Source organism: Podarcis melisellensis, assembly GCF_964234715.1.
Source record: "Podarcis melisellensis genome assembly, chromosome: 17".
Taxonomy (NCBI): Eukaryota; Metazoa; Chordata; class Lepidosauria; order Squamata; family Lacertidae; genus Podarcis; species Podarcis melisellensis.
In genome coordinates, this window is record NC_138534.1 from 25653385 (window position 1) to 25675683 (window position 22299).

At 44.1% G+C, this 22299-nt stretch overlaps 1 protein-coding gene across 1 annotated transcript in view; it reads left to right on the forward strand.

The window, feature by feature from the left end:
• LOC309360146 (guanine nucleotide exchange factor C9orf72 homolog) overlaps nucleotides 1-22299 on the forward strand; it is an 86254-nt gene that overhangs the window by 56361 nt on the left and 7594 nt on the right. Inside the window, exon 2 of the mRNA XM_081894762.1 lies at nucleotides 1925-1994. Coding sequence (XP_081750888.1) covers nucleotides 1925-1994 — 70 coding nt within the window. The remainder of the gene's footprint in view (nucleotides 1-1924; nucleotides 1995-22299) is intronic.

Sequence of the window (22299 nt, forward strand, 5' to 3'; positions counted from 1 at the left end):
CTGAAAAGAAGCAACGTGATTAATCAAGCTATAATGGACTGAAAGTGTTTGAGGTGCTACCCGGGATGGCTAGAAATGAAGTTTCTGGTTTTCAAAAAGCAGATCTGAAAGAATCATTTTTTAAGAAATAACCTGGTTTCAAAGGAAATCTTGATTTAATAGAAACATGTTAAACGCCCATACCAAAAACTGAATCATGATAATCAATCATCAAATATACTGATTTCTTTTCTATGTAAAGGAGGGAAGCATTAAGTTAGTTTTAAAGTTGCACATGTTGCGTACAGTATTGTATCTATAATTACAGATTTCCTACATGTCCCAGTGACTAGCAAGTCAACACAAGCACTGGTATCCTGCGTATCACTGGAAATATCTACCTGTAACTCACCTGGGAGATCCTATTCTCTGTACTCCAAATACCTGAGTACTGCAAACTTTATTCCCCTTCATTTTATGGATTCCTGTGGGTTTGCTATGTCAACAGCATGGCTGTTACTTTCCCATCTCACAGAGAAACAGTGTTTCATCCAGTAACCACTATCTTTGTCTTCTAGAAAGTTCTAGAAGCCTGCCACAGTCCCAGATCTATGCATGCTTGCTTTGTTCACTGAGACTTAACATTTAAAGCACTTTTATACAGCTTTAACAGTCATGGCTTTCCCCCTAATGAATCGTAGGAGCTGTAGGTTGCTAAGGGTGCCTGGAACTGTAGCTCTGTGATTTGAGAGAGGGTCATTTCAGCGCAGCTGCCCTGTCTTTGGACAGTCCTTTCTAGGGAGGTTTGCCTTGTTCCAGCTCTGGCTGCCTTCTGGTACTAGGCAAAGTTCTTTTTATCTGCCCATCCTTTTTAGACCTTCTGTTTTAAACTGTTTAGTTTGTATGCTGCTTTGATATTTTTACAGGTGTTTGAAATATAATAGAATAAAAATACAGTGATACTGTACGGGTTATACAGATTCTTCAGGTTACAGACACTTCAGGTTACAGACTCTGCTAACCCAGAAATAGTACCTTGGGTTAAGAACTTTGCTTCAGGATGAGAACAAAAGTCACGTGCTGGCGGTGCAGCAGCAGGAGGAGGCCCCATTAGCTAAAGTGGTACCTCAGGTTAAGAATAGTTTCAGGTTAAGAACAGATCTCCAGAACGAATTAAGTTCTTAAGCGGTGGTACCACTGTAATTATGGCCCCAGCTTTGATGTCATGAAGTTCACATCACTGCAGGTTTTCCTTACCATTCCTGAGAATGAATTATTAGTATATGTGCTGCCAAAGCGAGCACCCTGAGAATGAATTATTAGCAAGCATTGGATTGACTGCCTACAGCAGGGATGGGAACTAAACGTTGTTGAAAGCCAAGTCCCATCAGCCCCAACAAGCATATTCAGTGATCAGGGGAGTCGTATATTTACAACTCTAGAGGGCACAGGTTTCCCACCCCTAGCTTACAGTAGAACTCTCTTCAGAAAAATCTTAATTATATGAAGGGAATTCTGTAACAGCCAGGACTACCCCCAAACTATGAAACAACCTTCCAGAACATGTTGGGTTAAGTAGATGGCCTTTAGTTTTTACAGTCCTTCCAATCCGAGAGGGTGTTTCAGCAATAAAGTAATGCCTGGCTGACGTGATCAGCTGGGTGCATTATACTGTGATATGGGATGACTAAAATAAACAGAATGAAATCATTGGATTAATCAATGACTAATGTTGAATATCACCCTGTATTTTGGAGAGAGAGTGATTCTACATGGGTATTTGAGGGGGGGAGTTATTCTAGATTAGCATGGTGGGATACCATTTCTGTTTGCAGCAGAAATCAGAAATCAGATACTTTAAATAAAAAATGAATTTGCTAAAACAGCATGATCTACAGAGATCATTTGTTTCATTTAATCTCTGTTAAGTGTTTTGCTAAAACAGGAACACAAGCTATTTGGCCTTCCGGGAACAACACAAGAAGCTCCACAGCAAGCGAAATGACCAGTTCCAGGTATTTCAACATTTTTAAATATAATATTGTTGAAAGAATGTACAGACATTCAAACTAGACTGCAACCAATAAATATAATTTTGCTGAGCTATTTACAGTGCTGCAGACCAGACTGTAATTCACTTCGGAAATAAGTAACAAGTGGTCTACACTGCTCAATAGAGAACTATTTACTGCTGGTGGAAAAAGAATGGCAGAGTGTTGAAGCCACCAAAAGCAATTAGGGAGGATGATTATAATGTTGCATCCTCAAACAGGCTTAATTTATTCTTACAACTGTAACTAATGTGGAAGATAAGGAGAGTTGCATTTTATGTTTTATGTTTAATGATGAAAGCATATCCATGTACTAACTAATGAAGTCATGTCTGTTTCCAGTAACTGGTTCAGGAGGTTACATTTTGCGGTTATAGAAACACTGTTGTGATGTAAGGCTTCACAGACAACAGAGCTCAAACCCTTGAAAACAATTTGCCCAATGGCAGTGGCGTAGCATGGGTTGCCAGTGCCCAGGGCCACGCGGAGGCAGAGTGGGAGGGAGGGAAACAGATGGAGTACACATGCGCATTCAACTGCCTAACGGCATCTGCATCACCCAGGAAATTGCAGCCACAGAGAGAAGAAAAGAAGGTCCATTAGTTGTCTGGAGAGGTAACTTCCTGGTTCACATGGAGAAGCCATTTTCAATGGAAGTGCATAGATGTATTGAGGCAGCACCAGACATTGAAATTTTGCACCTCTACTAATTTTGCACCCAGGGCAACCGTCCCTGTGCGCCCCCTCCTCCACGCTACACCACTGGCCATGGGTACACGTTCACAGAAGGCAATTTGCCATGAATGCACATTCATACTCAATGTGTCCCATATCTCCCAAACAATGACATATTCTAGGGTAGCACTTCCTTGAGTTTGGTTTCCTTGGAGGAGAGAGCACTGGTGAAGCAAGATATTTCTGCAATATTTGAGTTTATTAATGATACGCAGCTTATTGATGGCAGTCACCACAGCACTCTTGAGCATAAAACAGCATATAAACTAACAGAGCAGCAGCAGGAAACCCACTGCCCCACATCATATTGTTAAGAGGCTTTTTGCGAGGGGGACTAGGCTATATGCCTGGGCCCCCTTCTAATTCCTGGGTCCAGCATGCATTCAATTGCTGGAATAGCCAGGCCAGCCTCGTAGTAGCCAGCTAAAGATGGGTCGTTAAGAAAACAAAGGGAGTGACTTTAAGCCAGAAGGCAAATGGGTTTGCCTCCCTCCCCCAACTGTCTTAGTTAGGAAGACAAAAGGGCAGTGTTTCATGTGATGGGAGAGAGAAGACAAAGCAGTAAGCCAAGGGTCAGACAGCCAGGGCTGATTTTTGCTTGAATCCAAGGCTGTGGCTATGGGAGAAGCAAGACCCCCCTTGGGGTGTTAATGCTATGAACCCCTCCACTATAGGTTCAGGTTGTATATCTGTGTAAACAGACCATATATCCTGCAGTCTCCGTTGTGCTTATTTCCTCTCTTCCTTCCTCTCTGTGTGCCCATCCTGATTTTCTGCTTTGATTATTGTTTTAGGTGTTAAACTATTTGAATTGGCTTGTTCATTGTATATTTTAATTATGGATGTTTTGATGTAGTTGGTTTACTATGTATTTCAATTATGGACTCTGATGTCATGCTGGAATTTATGCAGAGCCTAAGAAATGTGCACCAACTTTCCACAAAGCAATTTTCAAATGCATGTCTCTTAGGTTAGACACAATGTTCACATCCAACAGTAGACTGAACCCAACAGATAATGGTGACATAATTTTTTTCTCCGTGTAATGCAGTTGTAATCTTAGCTGCCATCAAGAAGTTAATCATTTCTAGATTGGTGACTTCAGAATGTAGGTTGTTCAAAAGAATTCATAGAAGATCAGCGGGAATCTTATATCCCATAATTTGGTCTATATATAGTCACTCCTGTAGAATTACCTAATTGATTTTCAATCCACAAAGCAATTTGGTCCCTGCTGGTTTTTGTATTACTGAACCTAGTGTGCTTCAAAGCACCTGGGTTCATACTTCAGCTGAGACAAGGTATATGTATGTATAAGCAGGTCACAAATATGAACAAGGCCTTAGCTGCTTGTACTTCTAATTTCATCTCAATACTTTGTAGTTTAAGGCAAATTACGTTTTGGTAGAGCATGAGACTTAACCTCAAGGTCATGGGTTCGAGGTCCACATTGGGTAAAATATGCCTACATTGCATGGGGTTGGACCCCAGATGGCCCTTGAGGTCCTTTCCAACTGTACAATTTTATGATTCTATCAACTTTTGGCCTTTCAGTGCCGCAAAGTAAGCTATCAAACCATGAATATAAAGTGTATTCTTATAGTTGGATAATTAAGAAGTGCCTACTGAATCAGGCCAAAGGTCCATATTGTCTTAACAATCTATTCTCTCAGAGGCCAACCAGATGTCTATGGGAATCTCGCAAGCAGGACACAATTGCCATAGCACTATGCTAACTGCATTCACAGATTGTGTACTCATGTGTTGCCTCCGTGTGAATGGGGTCAGCAGATGCAGATATGTGGGATGAGCAATTGGTGGCAGGTGCATTTGCCCCCCACCCCATCCACACAGTGGGCCAGATCAGAATGGAAATATCATCCAATCTGGCCCAAAGTAAATATCTGTGTCTATGCTAGTATGAGGCTGCGGCTACAGGAGAAGCAAGACCCTTTGGGGGTGTTGATGCTGTGAAACCCTCCATCGTAGGCTCAGGTTTCATATATGTATTAATACAGTGGTACCTCGGGTTATGGGACGCAGGTGGCTCTGTGGGTTAAACCACAGAGCCTAGGACTTGCCAATCAGAAGGTCGGCGGTTCGAATCCCCGCGACAGAGTGAGCTCGGTCCCTGCTCCTGCCAACCTAGCAGTTCAAAAGCACATCAAAGTGCAAGTAGATAAATAGGTACCACTCCGGTGGGAACACAAACGGTGTTTCCGTGCACTGCTCTGGTTCGCCAGAAGCAGCTTAGTCATGCTGGCCACATGACCCAGAAGCTGTACGCTGGCTCCCTTGGCCAGTAAAGCGAGATGAGCGCCACAACCCCAGAGTTGTCCATGACTTGACCCAATGGTCAGGAGTCCCTTTACCTTTACCTCGGGTTACAGATGCTTTAGGTTACAGGCGCTTCAGGTTACAGACTCCACGAACCCAGAAATAGTACCTCGGGTTAAGAACTTTGCTTCAGGATGAGAACAGAAATCTGGTGGCGGCGCGGCAGCAGTGGGAGGCCCCATTAGCTAAAGTGGTACCTCAGGTTAAGAACAGTTTCAGGTTAAGAACAGACCTCCAGAACGAATTAAGTTCTTAACCTGAGGTGCCACTGTAATCTATATTGGTTTACAAAGCTATTGTACTGCCAACCGTACTGTATGCTTGTGAAACATGGACCACTTATAAACGCCATCTCCAACTTTCCGAAAGATTCCATCAACAGTGTCTCTGGAAAATTTTACACATCACTTGGGAAGACAGGCGAACTAATACCAGTGTACTGGGTTAAGCAAAGATCACCAGTGTCGAAGCAATGATTCTTCAACATCAACTTCGTTGGACTGGTCATGTTGTGCGGATGCCTGATTATTGTCTTCCAAAGCAACTACTCTGTTCCAAACTTAAAATGGAAAGCGTAATGCTGGTGGTCAACCAAAGAGGTTCGAAGACTGCCTCAAGGGAAATCTAAAAAAATGTAGTATAAACACCAACAATTGGGAAACACTGGCCTGCGAGCGCTCCAGTTGGAGAACAGCCTTTACCAAAGGTGTCACGGGCTTTGAAGACACTCGAACTCAGGACGCAAGGGAGAAACGTGCTAAGAGGATGGTACGCTTGGCAAATACACACCGTGATCAACTCCCGCCCAGAAACTAATGTCCCCACTGTGGAAGGATGTGTGGATCCAGAATTGGCCTCCACAGTCACTTACGGACTCATTGTTAAAACCGTGTTTATGGAAAACAATCTTACTCGGCTACGAGTGATTGCCAAAGAAGAAGAATCTATATATCCTAAAGACAGCAGCTCCCACTGTGCCTCATTTCCAAAAGGAAACATGATCCCTGGGTGTGTACCTGAAACCCCTGCAATCTTGTGCTGCTCTGAGATTGGGGTATTACCTAAATGCTGGTGATGAACTTGTCTTACAAAGTACGAACAAAATATTAAACTTCTATATTCAAAGCACTGCTTGTGCTGTTTTCATTAGAGTGACCAGCTGAACACTAGCTTCCTGTTGTGGTTGTCTGCACACAGCTGAAAAATAGAGTGTTGTGATCTCACCAGCCTGCTCTTTGCTTCCCTCTATGCTGTTTGGGAGATTGAAGGACTAAGAGAGACATGGTAGAAAAGGAAATATATTGTACAGGACAGTTCAAGTTGTGAACATGACAGCAAACACTTTGAAACAACAAAACCAGCACAGCTATCTTCACTTTTCCAGGCAGAGTCCAAAGGCTGGAAGTAAATTTCACAGGCAGTCCAAACCAGCAAGCTGAGAAAACTGTGGCGATTACGCAACGATGCCACAGAAACATGTCAGCATTGCCCTTGAGCCAGTGCAACCAACTGGACTCATGCACTTCAGCCCTGACTGGGCTAGGCGAGCTGGGTAGCACTTCCAGAGACCACCTTCTGCACAGGAACAGGTCAAAGTGCTGTGGACTCACAGCTTAGAGTTGTGAGCACAGGATTCACTCCAACAAGAAGACAGTCGTCGCACAGCAGAGTACAGCAGAGTCTAGCAGAGTATAAACACGACTCGGAGAGCAGCTCTGTAGAATATCTTCTTTATTCTGTCTACAACTATCATACAAATTATATACAGAGCTTAATGAGGTCTAAGCATAAATGAATGCTGCACTACACTGAGTATCTGCAGCTGCTCTTAGCAGCAACCTTATCTCTACACACAATCTGTAACACTCAGTCTCTCTCTCTCCAACACACTGACTGACTGACTGACTCTTTGATGTGGTGCTGGAGTGGAATAAGTAGAGAGCAGAACACGCCTCCTCTTCTCTGGAGAGTCAGCAGAGATCTCAGGAGATTCTTGGATATGGGAGGGGTGAAATCTCCTCAAAACAATCATAAGAATGTAAGAAACTTCTTTATACAGAGTTAGGCCACGTGTTTATTAGAATCCTCTCATGGACTTTTTGCATGAAAAAGAAAAAGAAATAATGACATTAGGATCTGAGGATTGAATAGAATGTTAAAAGTACACGAGAATGTTTTACTCTGTTAACATGGTGTCCCCACCCCTCTGGCAGTAGCTCTCATGTGATTGGCTGACTGTGAGTGACATGAGAGAGGCATCCCATTCTGTTGTGACTGTTATTCCAGTAACAGCCCATTTCAGTAAATGAAATAATTATCCTTAACAGGTCACGCTTAAGGCACATTTGGCTGGGCACTTTACATCTGGCTTTCTAGGGTTGCACAGAAGCTTCTAGAGAAAAAGGCTGTGGTGCATAGGTAAGATACAGCTGTTTTCTAACTCTCAGCAAACTGCTAAGTTTTTAACCCTTCAGCATAAAGCCACTGATCACCTGACACAGTTCAAGCTCTCGTCAGGCTTAAGGTATATAAAGGAAGCATGTTGTTGCTGAAATTCAATATTCCTACCTCAGGCAGGTTTGACATGCCCAGAGCTGTGCTGTTCTCCCTTGGCACAGTACTCACAACAGCTTTATATGTAGTAATCTGCACATACACTTGTAACTCAGAGGTGGGATGTGTTTCCCCCAGAACCAAACTCATGAAACAAAAGCAGGTGTTGCTAGAATGCCACTTTGACGCCTCTTATTAGCCTCTTGATTCCTATTGCTTTATTGCCTAGCAGGCTTTGATATAAGAGCTTTTCAGATCTGCTTAGGTTTGCTGATGAAAATGAATCTATTCCAAGCATCTCACATCCCACTGAGACATTGATAAACTCTCATAACCCTCCCTTCATTCCATTACTGAGAGGATAGGAGCAGCTACTAATGCCCATGCTGATCTGTGTCTACAACACAGACTTAAATACACATTCCTTCTTGCATGGGAAACATTTGTCTGTTTTTTCCCAGCAATATTATTTGCACCTTCACCAAAGCAGCATTCCCAGGGGAATGCCATGAGTGGTACAGAACCAATATAAATTTGTATGGTAAGTATGTGCTGTGATTATCTGTGAAGCAATCTGCAAGAAACAAAATACAAATACTGACTGGGTTTAAAGCACAGCCCAAGAGCAACTGGTTTTCAGTACAAAAAGGTTAACTTTGTGATTCTGAGTATTTATACGAAGTGAAAGAGACCACATGGGGCTTTAAAGGCCCATTGATTTCATGATAGTGTTGTAGAGAGCCAGTGTGGTGTAGTGGTTAAGAGCGGTAGACTCGTAATCTGGGGAACCGGGTTCGCGTCTCCACTCCTCCACATGCAGCTGCTGGGTGACCTTGGGCCAGTCACACTTCTCTGAAGTCTCTCAGCCCCACTCACCTCACAGAGTGTTTGTTGTGGGGGAGGAAGGGAAAGGAGAATGTTAGCCGCTTTGAGACTCCTTAAAGGGAGTGAAAGGCGGGATATCAAATCCAAACTCTTCTTCTTCCAAATCCAAATCAGAGCAGGATTTTTGTGCAAAAGTCCAGGGCCCACTCAGCAGGGTGTTTTACTAGATTTTGAAATGAATAAACTAATGCCCATTACGATTTAAGTGGGCTTTCCCCTAAGACCTTCAGGTAATCTGCTGAGCGAAGGCTTTCCCCACAGTACTCAGCAAAGAGATCCCATGGTAGTTGTTACAGCCCAGGTGGTTGCCTTTGTTCTTGTGGTCAAGAATGTTGGAGTCATGCCTGTCTTGTGGCACGGATCCTTGTTCCCAACACTGCAAGAGGAGAGCTTCATCTGCCCCAGCTGCAACAAAACATGTCTCTCCCATATCACAGCCACAGTAGGCCCTGCAAACTTCCTGCAATGTGACTTCACCCCCAAAGGTGCACTCCTCAATTGTCTCCCGAGACAGATAGATGCCAACAACTAGGTACAGGTAGAGGATTGCAGCCTTAAGGTGTTATAACTATTTTCAGCCTATGCTTAAATTGCATTTACTCTTCATGCAGAGATATTTGACTATCTGCTGTGCTAGCCGTCTATCTATCTAGTGACTTTATTCACTGCAAAGAGCTATGGGCTCATTGGTGTGGACATGAAAATTCATGGTTAGCTTGGCACTCCATATGCAACCCAGAGTGCATCATTCCATTGGGGACCGAGTTGTTAAATGCATTTCTTTCTTCTTGGTCCTTGGAAGAAAGTCATGTTTCCATGACAGCAGCTGTGAACATTTCTACATAAAAGGGATTTCCCTGCAGACTGACTGTTGAAACTTTTTTTTTTTAAAAAAAAGGCTGCTTACATGTAAGCTAATGGAATGCTGAAAACTTTACTCTGCAGAATTTAGCAGAAGAATGTTCCAAGCGAAAGGGTAAGGATCAGGGAATGTGATACCAGAGAGACAGAGCCACGGTCTGTTATCCAAGAGCTTAAAGGTAAAGGAACCCCTGACCATTAGGGGTGACCGACTCTGGGGTTGCGGCGCTCATCTCGCTTTATTGGCCGAGGGAGCCAGTGTACAGCTTCCGGGTCATGTAACCAGCATGACTAAGCCGCTTCTGGCGAACCAGAGCAGAGCACGGAAACGCCATTTACCTTCCTGCCAGAGTGGTACCTATTTATCTACTTGCACTTTAACATGCTCTTGAACTGCTAGGTTGGCAGGAGCAGGGACCAAGCAACGGGAGCTCACCCCATCACAGGGATTCGAACCGCCGACCTTCTGAGCCCAAGAGGCTCAGTGGTTTAGAGCTTATACAATGGTAATTCACTCTCTTTCTATTGTGCATGGCGGGTTTAATGACTATTTGTGAGGCCTGTCACAGGTCACCCTTTCCCAGCCTTTTCCTGTTTTGTTTCCTAACATGCCCCATTCTTCATTCAACAAACCGAAAAAGGAACAAGCGAACCAAAAATGAATTGCTGTTCTGGCTTTGGCAGTTCCGTGAATGTATTTATGAATGGAGAGGCCCAAGCTATGAAACATAGCATGTTTTTAAAGAGCCTGAGTGAACAGAAATGCCCCAGGTTCAATCCACAACATCTCCAGGTACAGCTAGGAAATACTGTTAGAATTCCTGCTCCAAGACTGCAGCCATGGGATTGTTGTCTATCACATGACGGTGATATGTTTTGACTCCACAGAGTGGGAAGTGACGGAGACAGGATGTTTGTGTTACTGTGTTCCGTGAAGTTGGACTATTGTCCTTTCTCTCTTTGCTGTCTGATGCTAGAGAGAGAGGGAGCCATGTTGCAGTGCTCCGTGTGTGTTTATATGTAAATAAAGTAGATTAGCCAAAATGCTGAGTTGCTGGGTTCTGTTACGCAAGCTGCCCAAACTCTGCGGATCCCTAAGTGTGCTGATGTCTGTTGGCATCGGTCGCTGTGGTGTTTGGGTAGAAGAGCGCTTTTGAAGCTCCCGAACAATCGACCAGGAGGGAGAGAACATGCCAGTCGGGCATGTGTCTCTGCCAGGGTCCTACTCGAGTGTAGGATGAGCTCCTGACAAATACCCCTGTCTGAACCTCTGTGTCGGACTAACTTTTCCATCTATAAGGCGCCCCCATGTATAAGACGACCTCTATTTTGGGGGACTCAAATTTAAGAAAATGGGGGGAGATGGCACAGAGTTTTTTTTGCGGAGGATTACCCAGGGTTGTTGGGCTTTTTTTAGGGGGGATTGCCAAAAATCGCTCACCCGAATGCATCGCTATATCCGCCTCGCGTCTGTCCCATCGCTGGCAGAAGAGAAGCTGCCATTTGACTGCCCAAATGCCAGAGCATCAGCCAATCAACACCACCCATTGATGCAGCACCCAATAACATGCACAGTAGCCGCTGACAGTCTCGGCAGCAACCAATCAAACATCCATCCTATGCACTACCCATGAAGAAGAAGAAGAAGAAGAAGAAGAAGAAGAAGAAGAAGAAGAAGAAGAAGAAGAGTAGTAGTAGTAGTAGTAGTAGTAGTAGTAGTTTGGTTTGATGTCCCGCTTTATCACTACCCGAAGGAGTCTCAAAGCGGCTAACATTCTCCTTTCCCTTCCTCCCCCACAACAAACACTCTGTGATGTGAGTGGGGCTGAGAGACTTCAAAGAAGTGTGACTGGCCCAAGGTCCCCCAACAGCTGCATGTGGAGGAGCAGAGACGCGAACCCGATTCCCCAGATTACGAGACTACCGCTCTTAACCACTACACCACACTGGCTATAAGACAACCCCCACTTTTTAGCATGATTTTTATAGAATAAAACATAGTCTTATACAATAAGAAGTATGGTTTAAGGCAGTCTCCCATGTTCTAACCACTTTTGCTATGGAGGAGTGTGGGATAGCAGCATCTCCTGCTCTTCCACCTTAATAGTTGTCTCTTCTTCCCCAGTTTCATCCCAGCCGCGCTGGGCTCATTCTGCGTCGATGTCAAGGTGCCGTCTCATAATATATTTCACCTGACGATGTCACTTTAAGTACAGCTGCTTATTTTAAAGCGTTGAGGGATGGCTTCTTTCTCTCTCCCCCCCCCCACCCCACTTCAGACTACATTAATATATAACTTTTACATCTGGCCCTTTTATTTTTGCAGCTGTCGGCTGATGTACATCTCGAGCCTGACAGCAACGCTCCGCAGTGACTTATAGCCTAGCCAAATCGCTGTCAGACAGCAGCAACTTTGGTGAAGTTAATATACTTTTTTACAGTTATCAGGGTAGATTTAGGTCTTCCTGCTGCGACAGAGACGTTAAAAAAAAAAGTAACTGTAATATTTTGAAGACGAGGATGCTGTTAATCTTTTGAAAACAGAAAAAGGCTTTGTTGAGTATAACCCTCAGAAAGCTTAACTGAATGTTCTGGACTCTACCACAGAAGTGGGGAAGCTTGAATCCAGGGACCAAAGGCAGACCTCGGGTTCTAGAACAATGACTCTAGTACCGTGCTGGTACCAGGTCTGGAACAGTTCTGAATGTCCACATGCTCCTTGGGAGTTCAATAGAAATTTACTTGGTTTTTTCCTAACTTTTGGTGGTCATGATTAGACTGTTTTTGAGCCTAGATTACGCTTTGTTTTATAGTACTGGTTTTGTGGTTTTATTACTGATATTGGTGATATTTTACTGTTACCTTAATTGTGTTCTGAGATTTGTATTAATATGATTATTTATGAGAACTGTTTTGCAGTCGCTTGTGACACAAAATGGGATATAAACATAAATAATAATATAGATTAAATAAACATGAAAGTGGCCAGATAATTTTCTATTTGCAAATAGCTTTCATCATGCAGCTTGAATATGGAACATTTTTGTTTCAGTGCAGTCACTAGAACGCTCTGTAAATTAGGCCTGGTATCACCTGTAGCAGAATATAGGTGCCGAATTTCCTGGCTGCAACATTTAGCATTTACAGAGTACACTCTGCTCATTCATATGAGCTCTAGTTATAGCGCAATCAGATTATTTTTTGTTGCAACAATATCTAGAAGAATAGCATTGCTAATACATTACAGCAAGAGCCCTGTGTCACCTTAAAGACTGACAAATGTATTTTCACAGTATATTTCATTTATCAACTTCCTTACATTTATAACCCTCATGGAACCCAAGGTGTTGTGTATGTGGTTCCTGAGCACACTTTCTTCCAGATGCTAACCAGACCACGACCTGCAGAGCTTTAGCAAGGTAGCAACCTCAGGCCTGGAAACAAATTATAGTATAAGTTTTTTGGGGACTAAAACCTATTTCGTCAGATGCATCTGACAAACCGGGCTTTAGTCCACTGATGCCTATGCCATAATAAATATGTTTGTTAGCATTTAAAGTGCCACAGGACTCTTTGTTGTTAACACTTAAGATGCTCATAGCCTATAGCCCTATCTTGAATTGCATGCACTGGAAGGTACATAATGAAGATATCAGGAATAATCAGAATAGCACCCATTTCCACGCAGAGAAACAGATTCTGTAAACAGAACCCACATGACTGTGTTAACAGATTCATCAAAAGTGTTCCTAAAATAAATCAAATCCATCTCCATCTGCAGGTGACTAATTATTAAGAGCCAACTTGTCTTTTCCCCCCAATAAATATTGCTTTTCAGCAAATTATCCTTCTTTCCTTTTCCTGTGCTGACTGATTTGTATTGTGGCTGCAGTAATGACACCTAATTTCCATATAGATTAAAAATTACCTTGAAGCCCATTTACACCCTGATGAGCAAAAGACAATACAACAAAATGCTGATATATGGGTTCCATTAAGCCCATGTTGCATGAAATATTAGCAAGACCTTAAACATCAGAGTTTACTTCCATGGGGTGCTTAGGCAAAATAGACTTTCAGGTGCCATAATTGGGAGACTTCTAGTTTGGGGGGTGACAGGTGAGAAGCCGTAACAGGTGAGAAGAAACATCAGTGCTCAGAGGTATGTGAAAATAAGCACAAACAGTGCTTATGTATGTGCAGTATAAGTATGGAAATTTGGGGAACACTGGCTTGAGAGCGCTTCAATTGGAGAACAGCCTTTACCAAAGGTGTCATGGACTTTGAAGAAGCATAAACTCGGGACAAAAGGGAGAAACGTGCTAAGAGGAAGGCACCTCACTGTGATCAACTCCCGTCTGGAAACCTATGTCCCCACTGTGGAGGGACGTACTCATCCTGAACTGGCCTCCACAGTCACTAATGGACACACCACTAAGACTGTGTTCATGGAAGACATTCTTTCTTGGCCACGAGTAATCACCAAAGAAAGAAAGAAAGAAAGGATGATAATAATAATAATAATAATAATAATAATAATAATAATAATAATAATAATAATAACAACTTATTATTTATACCCCACCCATCTGGCTGAGTTTCCCCAGCCACTCTGGGCGGCTCCCAATCGGGTGTTAAAAACAATACAGCATTAAATATTAAAAACTTCCCTAAACAGGGCTGCCTTCAGATGTCTTTTAAAGGTAAGATACAGTGGTACCTCAGGTTACATACACTTCAGGCTACATACGCTTCAGGTTACAGACTCCACTAACTCAGAAATAGTACTTCAGGTTAAGAACTTTGCTTCAGGCTGAGAACAGAAATTGTGCTCCGGCGACGTGGTGGCAGCAGGAGGCCCCATCAGCTAAAGTAGTGCTTCAGGTTAAGAACAGTTTCAGGTTAAGAACAAACCTCTGGAACGAATTAAGTACTTAACCCAAGGTACCACTGTAGCTGCTTATTTCCTTGACATCTGATGCGAAGGAGTTCCACAGGGCGGGCGCCACTACCAAGAAGGCCCTCTGTCTGGTTCCGTATAACCTCGCTTCTCGCAATGAGGGAACCGCCAGAAGGCCCTCGGCGCTGGATCTCAGTGTCTGGGCTGAACGATGGGGGTGGAGACACTCCTTCAAGTATACAGGACCGAGGCCATTTAGGGCTTTAAAGGTCAGCACCAACACTTTGAACTGTGCTCGGAAATGTACTGGAAGCCCATGCAGATCTCTCAGGACCGGTGTTATGTGGTCCCGGTGGCCACTCCCAGTCACCAGTCTAGCTGCCGCATTCTGGATTAATTGCAGTTTCTGGGTCACCTCCAAAGGTAGCCCCACGTAGAGCGCTTTGCAGTAGTCCAAGCGGGAGATAACTAGAGCATGCACCACTCTGGCAAGACAGTCTGCAGGTGGGGTCTCAGCCTGCGTACCAGATGGAGCTGGTAGACAGCTGCCTGGGACACAGAATTTACCTGCGCCTCCATGGACAGCTGTGAGTCCAAAATGACTCCCAGGCTGCGCACCTGGTCCTTCAGTGGTACAGTTACCCATTCAGGACCAAGGAGTCCCCCAAACCCACCCGCCCCCTGTCCGCCCTGGCTTTAAAGGGAGATTCATTTAGGATATGGCTAGTTATGGTTATGCCCTGCATGTGTGTTTCCTAAACCTAACTGGCTGGCTACTGTTGGGAGACATGCACCGTTGCAGCTTGAACCTATGCTTCTTTCCTCAAAAGCAAATCTCACTGAGTTCAGTGGGACTTGCTCCTTAAGAAACAGGCTTAATATTGAGGTTCCAAGCAGAAAAACTGAACAAGATTGTAGCTGGACAGTTTGTCTGATCCAGTAAGGCAAGGCTTATATTCTTTGGTAATAGATAAGTAGTTCTTTCTCTGAATTTTCCTCTTGATCAGTGTAGCTGATGCTGTATTCCATTGGCACAAGATCTAAAACAGACGAACGGTAGATAGGAGAACCATCGCCCCAGAGTCATTTGCTTCCTGTAGTTGGCATCCTTTGTAGCTGTAAAACAGGGGTCAGCAAACTTTTTCAGCAAGGCGCCGGTCCACTGTCCCTCAGACCTTGTGGGGGGCCAGACTGTATGGGGGGGGATGAACGCTTTTCTATGCCCCACAAATAACCCAGAGATGCATTTTAAATAAAAGGACTCATGTAAAAACATGCTGATTCCCGGACCATCCGCAGGCCGGATTCAGAAGGCGATTGGGCTGGATCCGTCCCCCAGGCCTTAGGTTGCCTACCCATGCTCTAAAATAAGGTCCATCACCAAGAATATCTCCCTGTTCAGGATCTGATATTTTTAACAGTGGAAAGAAAACTGGATTCTTCATTCCCTCTCCTGACAATTGGTGTTGGAGTGACCATTCCTGTTGTTTCAATTTATATACCACCCTCATCAGCAGATCCGAGGGTGGTGTACAATATTAAAAACACATTACAGAACATCAGTGATAAATACATAATAAAAATCCATAACCACAGACAGCCTAATAGTAAAATAATCATCATAATAACAGTCCACTTCCCCATACTTTCACAGGCCATAGATTATTGAGTAGCCATAGGCCTTGGTAAAGAGGAATGTTTTGGCCTGGCACCTAAAGACATGCAGTGATGGCGCCAGGTGAGCCTCTCTGGGGAGAGCATTCCACAATCGGGGAGTCACCACACAAAAGGCCCATTCTCTGACTTAGGCTATGTACACAAATTAGTAATAGCTTGAAACACAGCAAGGTTCCCAATGTTTCCTATCGCTGTTTCAAAGCACATTTTTACTTTGCTGTACTAGTAAGTGTCACGAATCTCCCCCCCTCCCCGTGCACATTACTGGAACTGTTTCCCCATGCCTGTAACCCCCTAGACTCCAATTCATCTGTCATCATCTGAGCATGTGCAATGGCTATCTGTAGTGGACACACCTCAGCTGAACAGCAGCTTACGTTTTCAAATCAAAGGGAAGTTGGTTTGAGGGGAAATATATTAAAAGCAGTATTTCTTACGAAGCAACAGGCTACACATGTGTCAGAGCTGCCTCCAGGTCCCAGCTCACAGAGGACCAACGCTAGCCGGTTGTAATGTACAAAAGTCTTTATTGAAGTTCAGTTTCCATTTACAAGCCGCAGCGTGCAGCTCTACGTCTAAAACCTAGACCGGCGAAGCTCCGTCTGAGTCTCCGCCCCCTATACACCAGTTTAAGACCCTGGCCTTACTCCACCTCTTCCGTTGTTCTTTCCTCCTCTGGGTCCGTCTGCCCCCCGGGGTCTCCTCCTTCCTGGACTCCTCTGACGCTGACCCCCCTGACTCTTGTCCCTCCTTTCGGCGGGCTTTAGGACCTGGTTCCCTATCCGGGCTACCTGCTGTGCCGCTCGCCTGTACATTTGAACTTGGCGCGCGTGCCCAGTGGGCAACCTTCCTCTTGACCGTTTCCGCGCTCTCCGATGGAGGCGTGGTCAATCCTGACTCATCTCCTCTCGCTGGTGGTGAACACCCTGGTCCCGATACCTGGGACTCCTCCCCCCCACTGCGCTCTGGTGGGGAAGCTGGTCCTGATTTCCAACTGCTGCTCTCTGAGTCCCCTCTGGCCCCTTCCTTCTGGGGTGTCCCCCTTGGCACCCCCCTTGCCCTGGCCATAGGCGCCCCCTTCTGTGAATCTTCCGATTCGCTGGAGAGACTCAGGGAATCCCTCAGACCACTGTCATCGCCTACGCTCCCCTCGGATTCCTCCCCCTCGCTCTCCATTTCCTCCCTCTCCTGTGCCTCTGCTCCTGAGCCCCTGACAACATGGATTGTAGCTAATGTCAGGAGAAAAAAGGTAAAGGTAAAGGACCCCTGACAGTTAAGTCCAGTCGCGAACGACTCTGGGGTTGCGGAGGGAGCTGACATTTGTCCACAGACAGTTTTTCCGGGTCATGTGGCCAGCATGACTAAACCGCTTCTGGCGAAACCAGAGCAGCGCACGGAAACGCTTTTTACCTTCCTGCTGGAGCGGTACCTATTTATCTACTTGCACTTTGACGTACTTTCAAACTGCTAGGTGGGCAGGAGCTCAGACTAAACAACAGGAGGGGGGATTTGAACTGCCGACCTTCCGATACACAAGCCCAAGGCTCTGTGGTTTAGACCACAGTGCCACCCGCATCCCTAGAAGTACTAAGTACTGCCAGGAGTACTTAGCTTCAAATACCTGCATCAGGATTGATCCCCTTGTGGATCTACCAATGCTTCATCCAACTCTACCCCTAATCCTCTTAAGATCTGCCCTTTAACTCCCCGTTTGTGGAATGCTCTCCCCAGGGAAGTTCAGCTGGTGCCTTCATTTTACACCTTTAGGCGCCAGGCAAAAACATTCCTCTTTAACCAGGCCTGTAGCTGATTGACATCATTGTCCTTTTAAAATGTGTTGGGGGGCAGGGTTATTGGGTTGTTCTTGTTTTTATTATGCATTTTGTTTTTTTATATTGTTATTTTATGTTGGGAAGTGCCCTGAGGCCTGTGGGTATAGGGCTGTATACAAATTTAATAAATAATAATAATAATTAATAATAATAATAATTCAACTCCACCCCCACAACTAGCAGGAAAGCCCAGCACCAACAACAGCTATTAAATAATTGTTTTCTGCATTTGACTATTTGCTTCTTGTTTTCCTTCTCTCTGTCTTCAACCTACAAAGCTTCTCCTGTCTTATCTGTCAAGTTCTGCTTCACCATCATTTGACGCTAATAGGGCCTTGATTTGGAAGTTACTGGAAAGGATTCAATGGGCTTTGGACAAGGTTAAGAGGAATGCTTTTTCAAATCAGCAGCTGCTGAAGGGACACAACAGGAAATGCAAATAACAGATCCTCATTGAACATAATAAATGGCTTCTTTTCTAGAACCGGAGAGGTTGGAAAGAAAATCTATTCCCACATCCAAGTCAAATTAGATTTGGATGCTTATAATTATGGCCTAATAAATCTAACCAAATGGCACATTATAGCAAGGGAGAGGCAATGCGCTTTGAAAAGGAGGTTTGCAAAGGAGTCAGGTGTAAGGCTTCTTTTCATTACTATTATTGGTAATTACACTGAAGCGCTGTCCAAAATCACAGATTGCCTGCATGAGTTATGGTGATTGCTTGCTACCAGTAATCTTAGAAATACCGTAAGCTCACAGACACACACAGAAAAATGTCTAGGAGCAATAGTCCTTGAAACACACCATTTTCCTGATGTTGGGAATGGTGGTGGAAGTCAACAGATCACAGGTAACAAGGGTTCAAGGCTTGTCTCCCGGTGGAGACAAGGATAACGTGTTATAACATTTGCTGTGCGGTTCCCCCTGCCCTTTAGAGTTCATTGTTGGCTGATTTGCAGAAGAAAGTTACAGATTAGACCAGGCATGGCCAAACTTGGCCCTCCAGCTGTTTTGGGACTACAATTCCCATCATCCCTGACCACTGGTCCTGTTAGCTAGGGATGATGGGAGTTGTAGTCCCAAAACAGCTGGAGGGCCATGTTTGGCCGTGCCTGGATTAGACTAACAAGTCCACATCTGTATCACAAAGCCTACCCAGACCCAAATTTTGTTGTCCATATTTGTTATAAAAGTTTTGTGGTTTTTCTTTGTGTTTTAATGATTATTGTTTTTTGAGCACAATTGTTTTTGAACTGTTTTGTGGCTTTTTGCTGTGTTTTACCAACCATTTCATTTCTATACTGCTTACAGAGCTCTTTGATTAAGCGGTTTAGAAAATCACTGTGTAAAATAAATTAATATTTCTGTTGTTGTTTTGTTGCTATCTTATTGTTATTTGGGGGCATTTAACTCAAGTTTTACTCAAAGTAAATTATTGAAATTAATGGCCGTGACTAATTCTTTGTGTGGGCTGTGGGCTCAGTTAAGCCCCCTTCTTTTGTTTTGCATTTTTTAAAAAAATAAAAAATACATGAATTTCCCATTTCACATTTTGCTGCCAGCTGTATTTTCTGTTTCAAAATAAGATCTGCTTACATAGCAATCTGCCAGCATTTCTGTACAGGCTGTGCTAAATGCAGCTGGCTCCATATCTTACTAGGTTTGTAAGATCATAACCCTCCTCTTGTCTTCATTAAAAATAAAAAATTCATGGAAAGCTGTAAAAGCAGAGCGACTGCCAAAAAAAAGTATATCCTGTAAAAATCATTTCTGTTTCTCTTTATAGTAATTTTTGGCAATTAGCAAATAGTGTTTGGTTTTATCCTAATGCGTTTTCAATATTTGTCTTGAATATTAGTTCAGTCTTGTCAAAATTAAATTGTCAAAAACTTGTGCAAGTATCAGCTTGTTTTGCAATCCATCTGGCTTAGTTCAGTTTACTGTCACTCAGCAGGCTTGCCAAAATGAGATACTCAGCATAACTGAATTATCTCAGTAAGATTCAGGCTACAAGACTTTACACATTTGCCTGGGAGTAAGTCTCACTGGACGCAGTGGGGCTGGCATCTGAGTAGACGGACACAAGGATGTACTAAAGAAGCAAGTGATTTTCACATCGGTGCAGCAATAAAACTGCTAGCACATTTGCAAAGCTAAGCAACAGTCCAGCGTGGTTTCAAATTGGACCCCAACTCTACAATTCTATACAAAATCTCAAGAAATCAGAAAGGGGTGTTACCAGAAAGGGATGTTCCTTGTGTGGACAGGGGCTCTGGAGTAAAGGTTCCATGTGATTAGGAAGTATCCTGGCATGGCAAAACCCTCTGAATTACACTGACTTTATTGCACTGGTTGTTTTGTTGTTGCTTGCTTTACATGCTATAGTGTTTGATATTCTAGTGACTGCAACATTTGTTAATGCTATTGGTATTGCGAGCCACTTTTGAGCTTGACATTTATTGTTAGAAAAGCGGAATGCAAGTACTGTATTAAATCAACTCGAAATTTAGTTTCCTGCCTCCCACAACTTCTCAGTCTATAGAAGAGATAGAAAAGTGATGAAGTGACTTTCAGGTAGCGTTTTGTGAACACTGGAATTGGAGATGTGAGCTGCTGTCCCATTCACTATACAGTGGTACCTCTGGTTAAGAAATTAATTCGTCCTGGAGATCCGTTCTGAACCTTAACCTGTTCTTAACCTGAGGCACCACTTTAGCTAATGGGGCCTCCTGCTGGTGCCACTGCGCAATTTCTGTTCTCATCCTGAAGCAAAGTTCTTAACCCGAGGTACTATTTCTGGGTTAGCGGAATCTGTAACCTGAAGCATCTGTAACCCGAGGTACCACTGTATATAAGCCATGAAATCTCGCTTTATTTGTGTGCGTCAGGCCTGGTCAGCACTGAACCTGTTGAAAGCATCCCAAACAGGCAAACATTTCCTGTTAGCATTAAGCAGCCACTGACGCAAAACGTGATATAAAATTAGAAGCAGTGGTTCCCAAACTCACCATGGGCCACTTGAAAATTGCTGACGGGCTTGGTGAAACGTGCACTGATATTTCTCCCTGTTGCAATGCATCGTGCTAGAAAGCTGCGTGGTTTTTGCTTGCGTTTTTATTGCTTCCCTTACTTCATGCATTGTGCTGTGCTGCAATGCAATTCGAATTCCACAGCGTTGCAATGGTAATATAACAAAGTGCAATATGAGAAATAAAAGAAGCAACAAATGCAATTGAAAAGCAATGTGAATATTTGAGGGAGAGGAGCCACGGATCAACGGGTGGACCGGACCACAGACTGAAACACTCATTTAAAAGCAACAAACCACCTTTCGTGCCTGCGTGTTTCTTGCAGCGCTGGATAGGCAAGTGTCACGCCTAAGAGGTAAGGCTTTCATTTCGATGGAGACTTCCGGCTCTCAATTACAGATCCTAGGATCCTGTATGCGTGGAAGTGAACCGAAATGTTACAACGGGTTAAAAAATAATAATCCGGAGCTGGAAGCTCCTTTGCTTGAAAATAAATGCTAGCTGCACCCATGTGCTACTCTGTCAACTCTATCTGTTGATTGTCTGACCGTTGTGCTACAAGGCTGAAAATGCAGAGCAGCTCCAACGATGGCAGGGACAAGCAGAGGGTCCTGAAAAACTCATATCCTCGGCTTTTGTTACTTTTTGTTACCGGGGATAGGATTATTGCCAAAAAAAAAAACCCAACCTCTGCGCGCTGCGTCGGAGCTGCTTCTTTCGATTCGTCCGCCTCTTTTTTTGCCAGATGCAAAAATAAAAGAAACTCAAAGGCTGCTGCCGCTTTAGCAGCCTCGAACAGATGCAGGCTTGTTCTGTTTTGCATCTGACTGCAGGCAGAAAATGCAAAAATGAAAATAAATAAATGCATTGTAGAGCCGGAAATGAGAGGTGTGTGACACTAAACTCTTGCCTTCCTTCTTTTCCCTTCCCTTTTCCCCTTAAAACGCTCGAGCAAATCTCTGGGATGCGCAGAACCTTGGACAGCGCGCACCCACGGTAGTGGGTTTCCCTTCCCTCTCCTTGAAACTTTGCAGTCACAGAGACTGAGTAGCCGCTTCCAGGTGGGCATCTCGCCCCCGTTAAAGTCCCAGGGTGAGTGACTGCCTAACAGGGGCAGCTGCAACAGTGTCTTCCTTTGAGTGTCCCTTTCACAGCATGCCTTGACCGGGAAAGTGAATCCTGGGAACTGTGGTTCCTTGCACCCAGAGAGAACTACAACTCCCAGCACCCTTGAAAACTACAGTTCCCAGGATTCTTCAGAGAGACCGGGGGATGTGCTTTAAATATATGGTGTGTACACCGATAGGGGTAGATCTGTAACGCAGGAGAGGAACTGGTTAGGGGGCTGGGTCGAGGGGCAGGCACCCTGTTTTTCTGACACTCTGATGCCCTCCTGGTTTTGTTAAAGTACCATATCTCCCTTCTTCTTCTTCTTTGGTGCTCACTCGTAGCCAAGT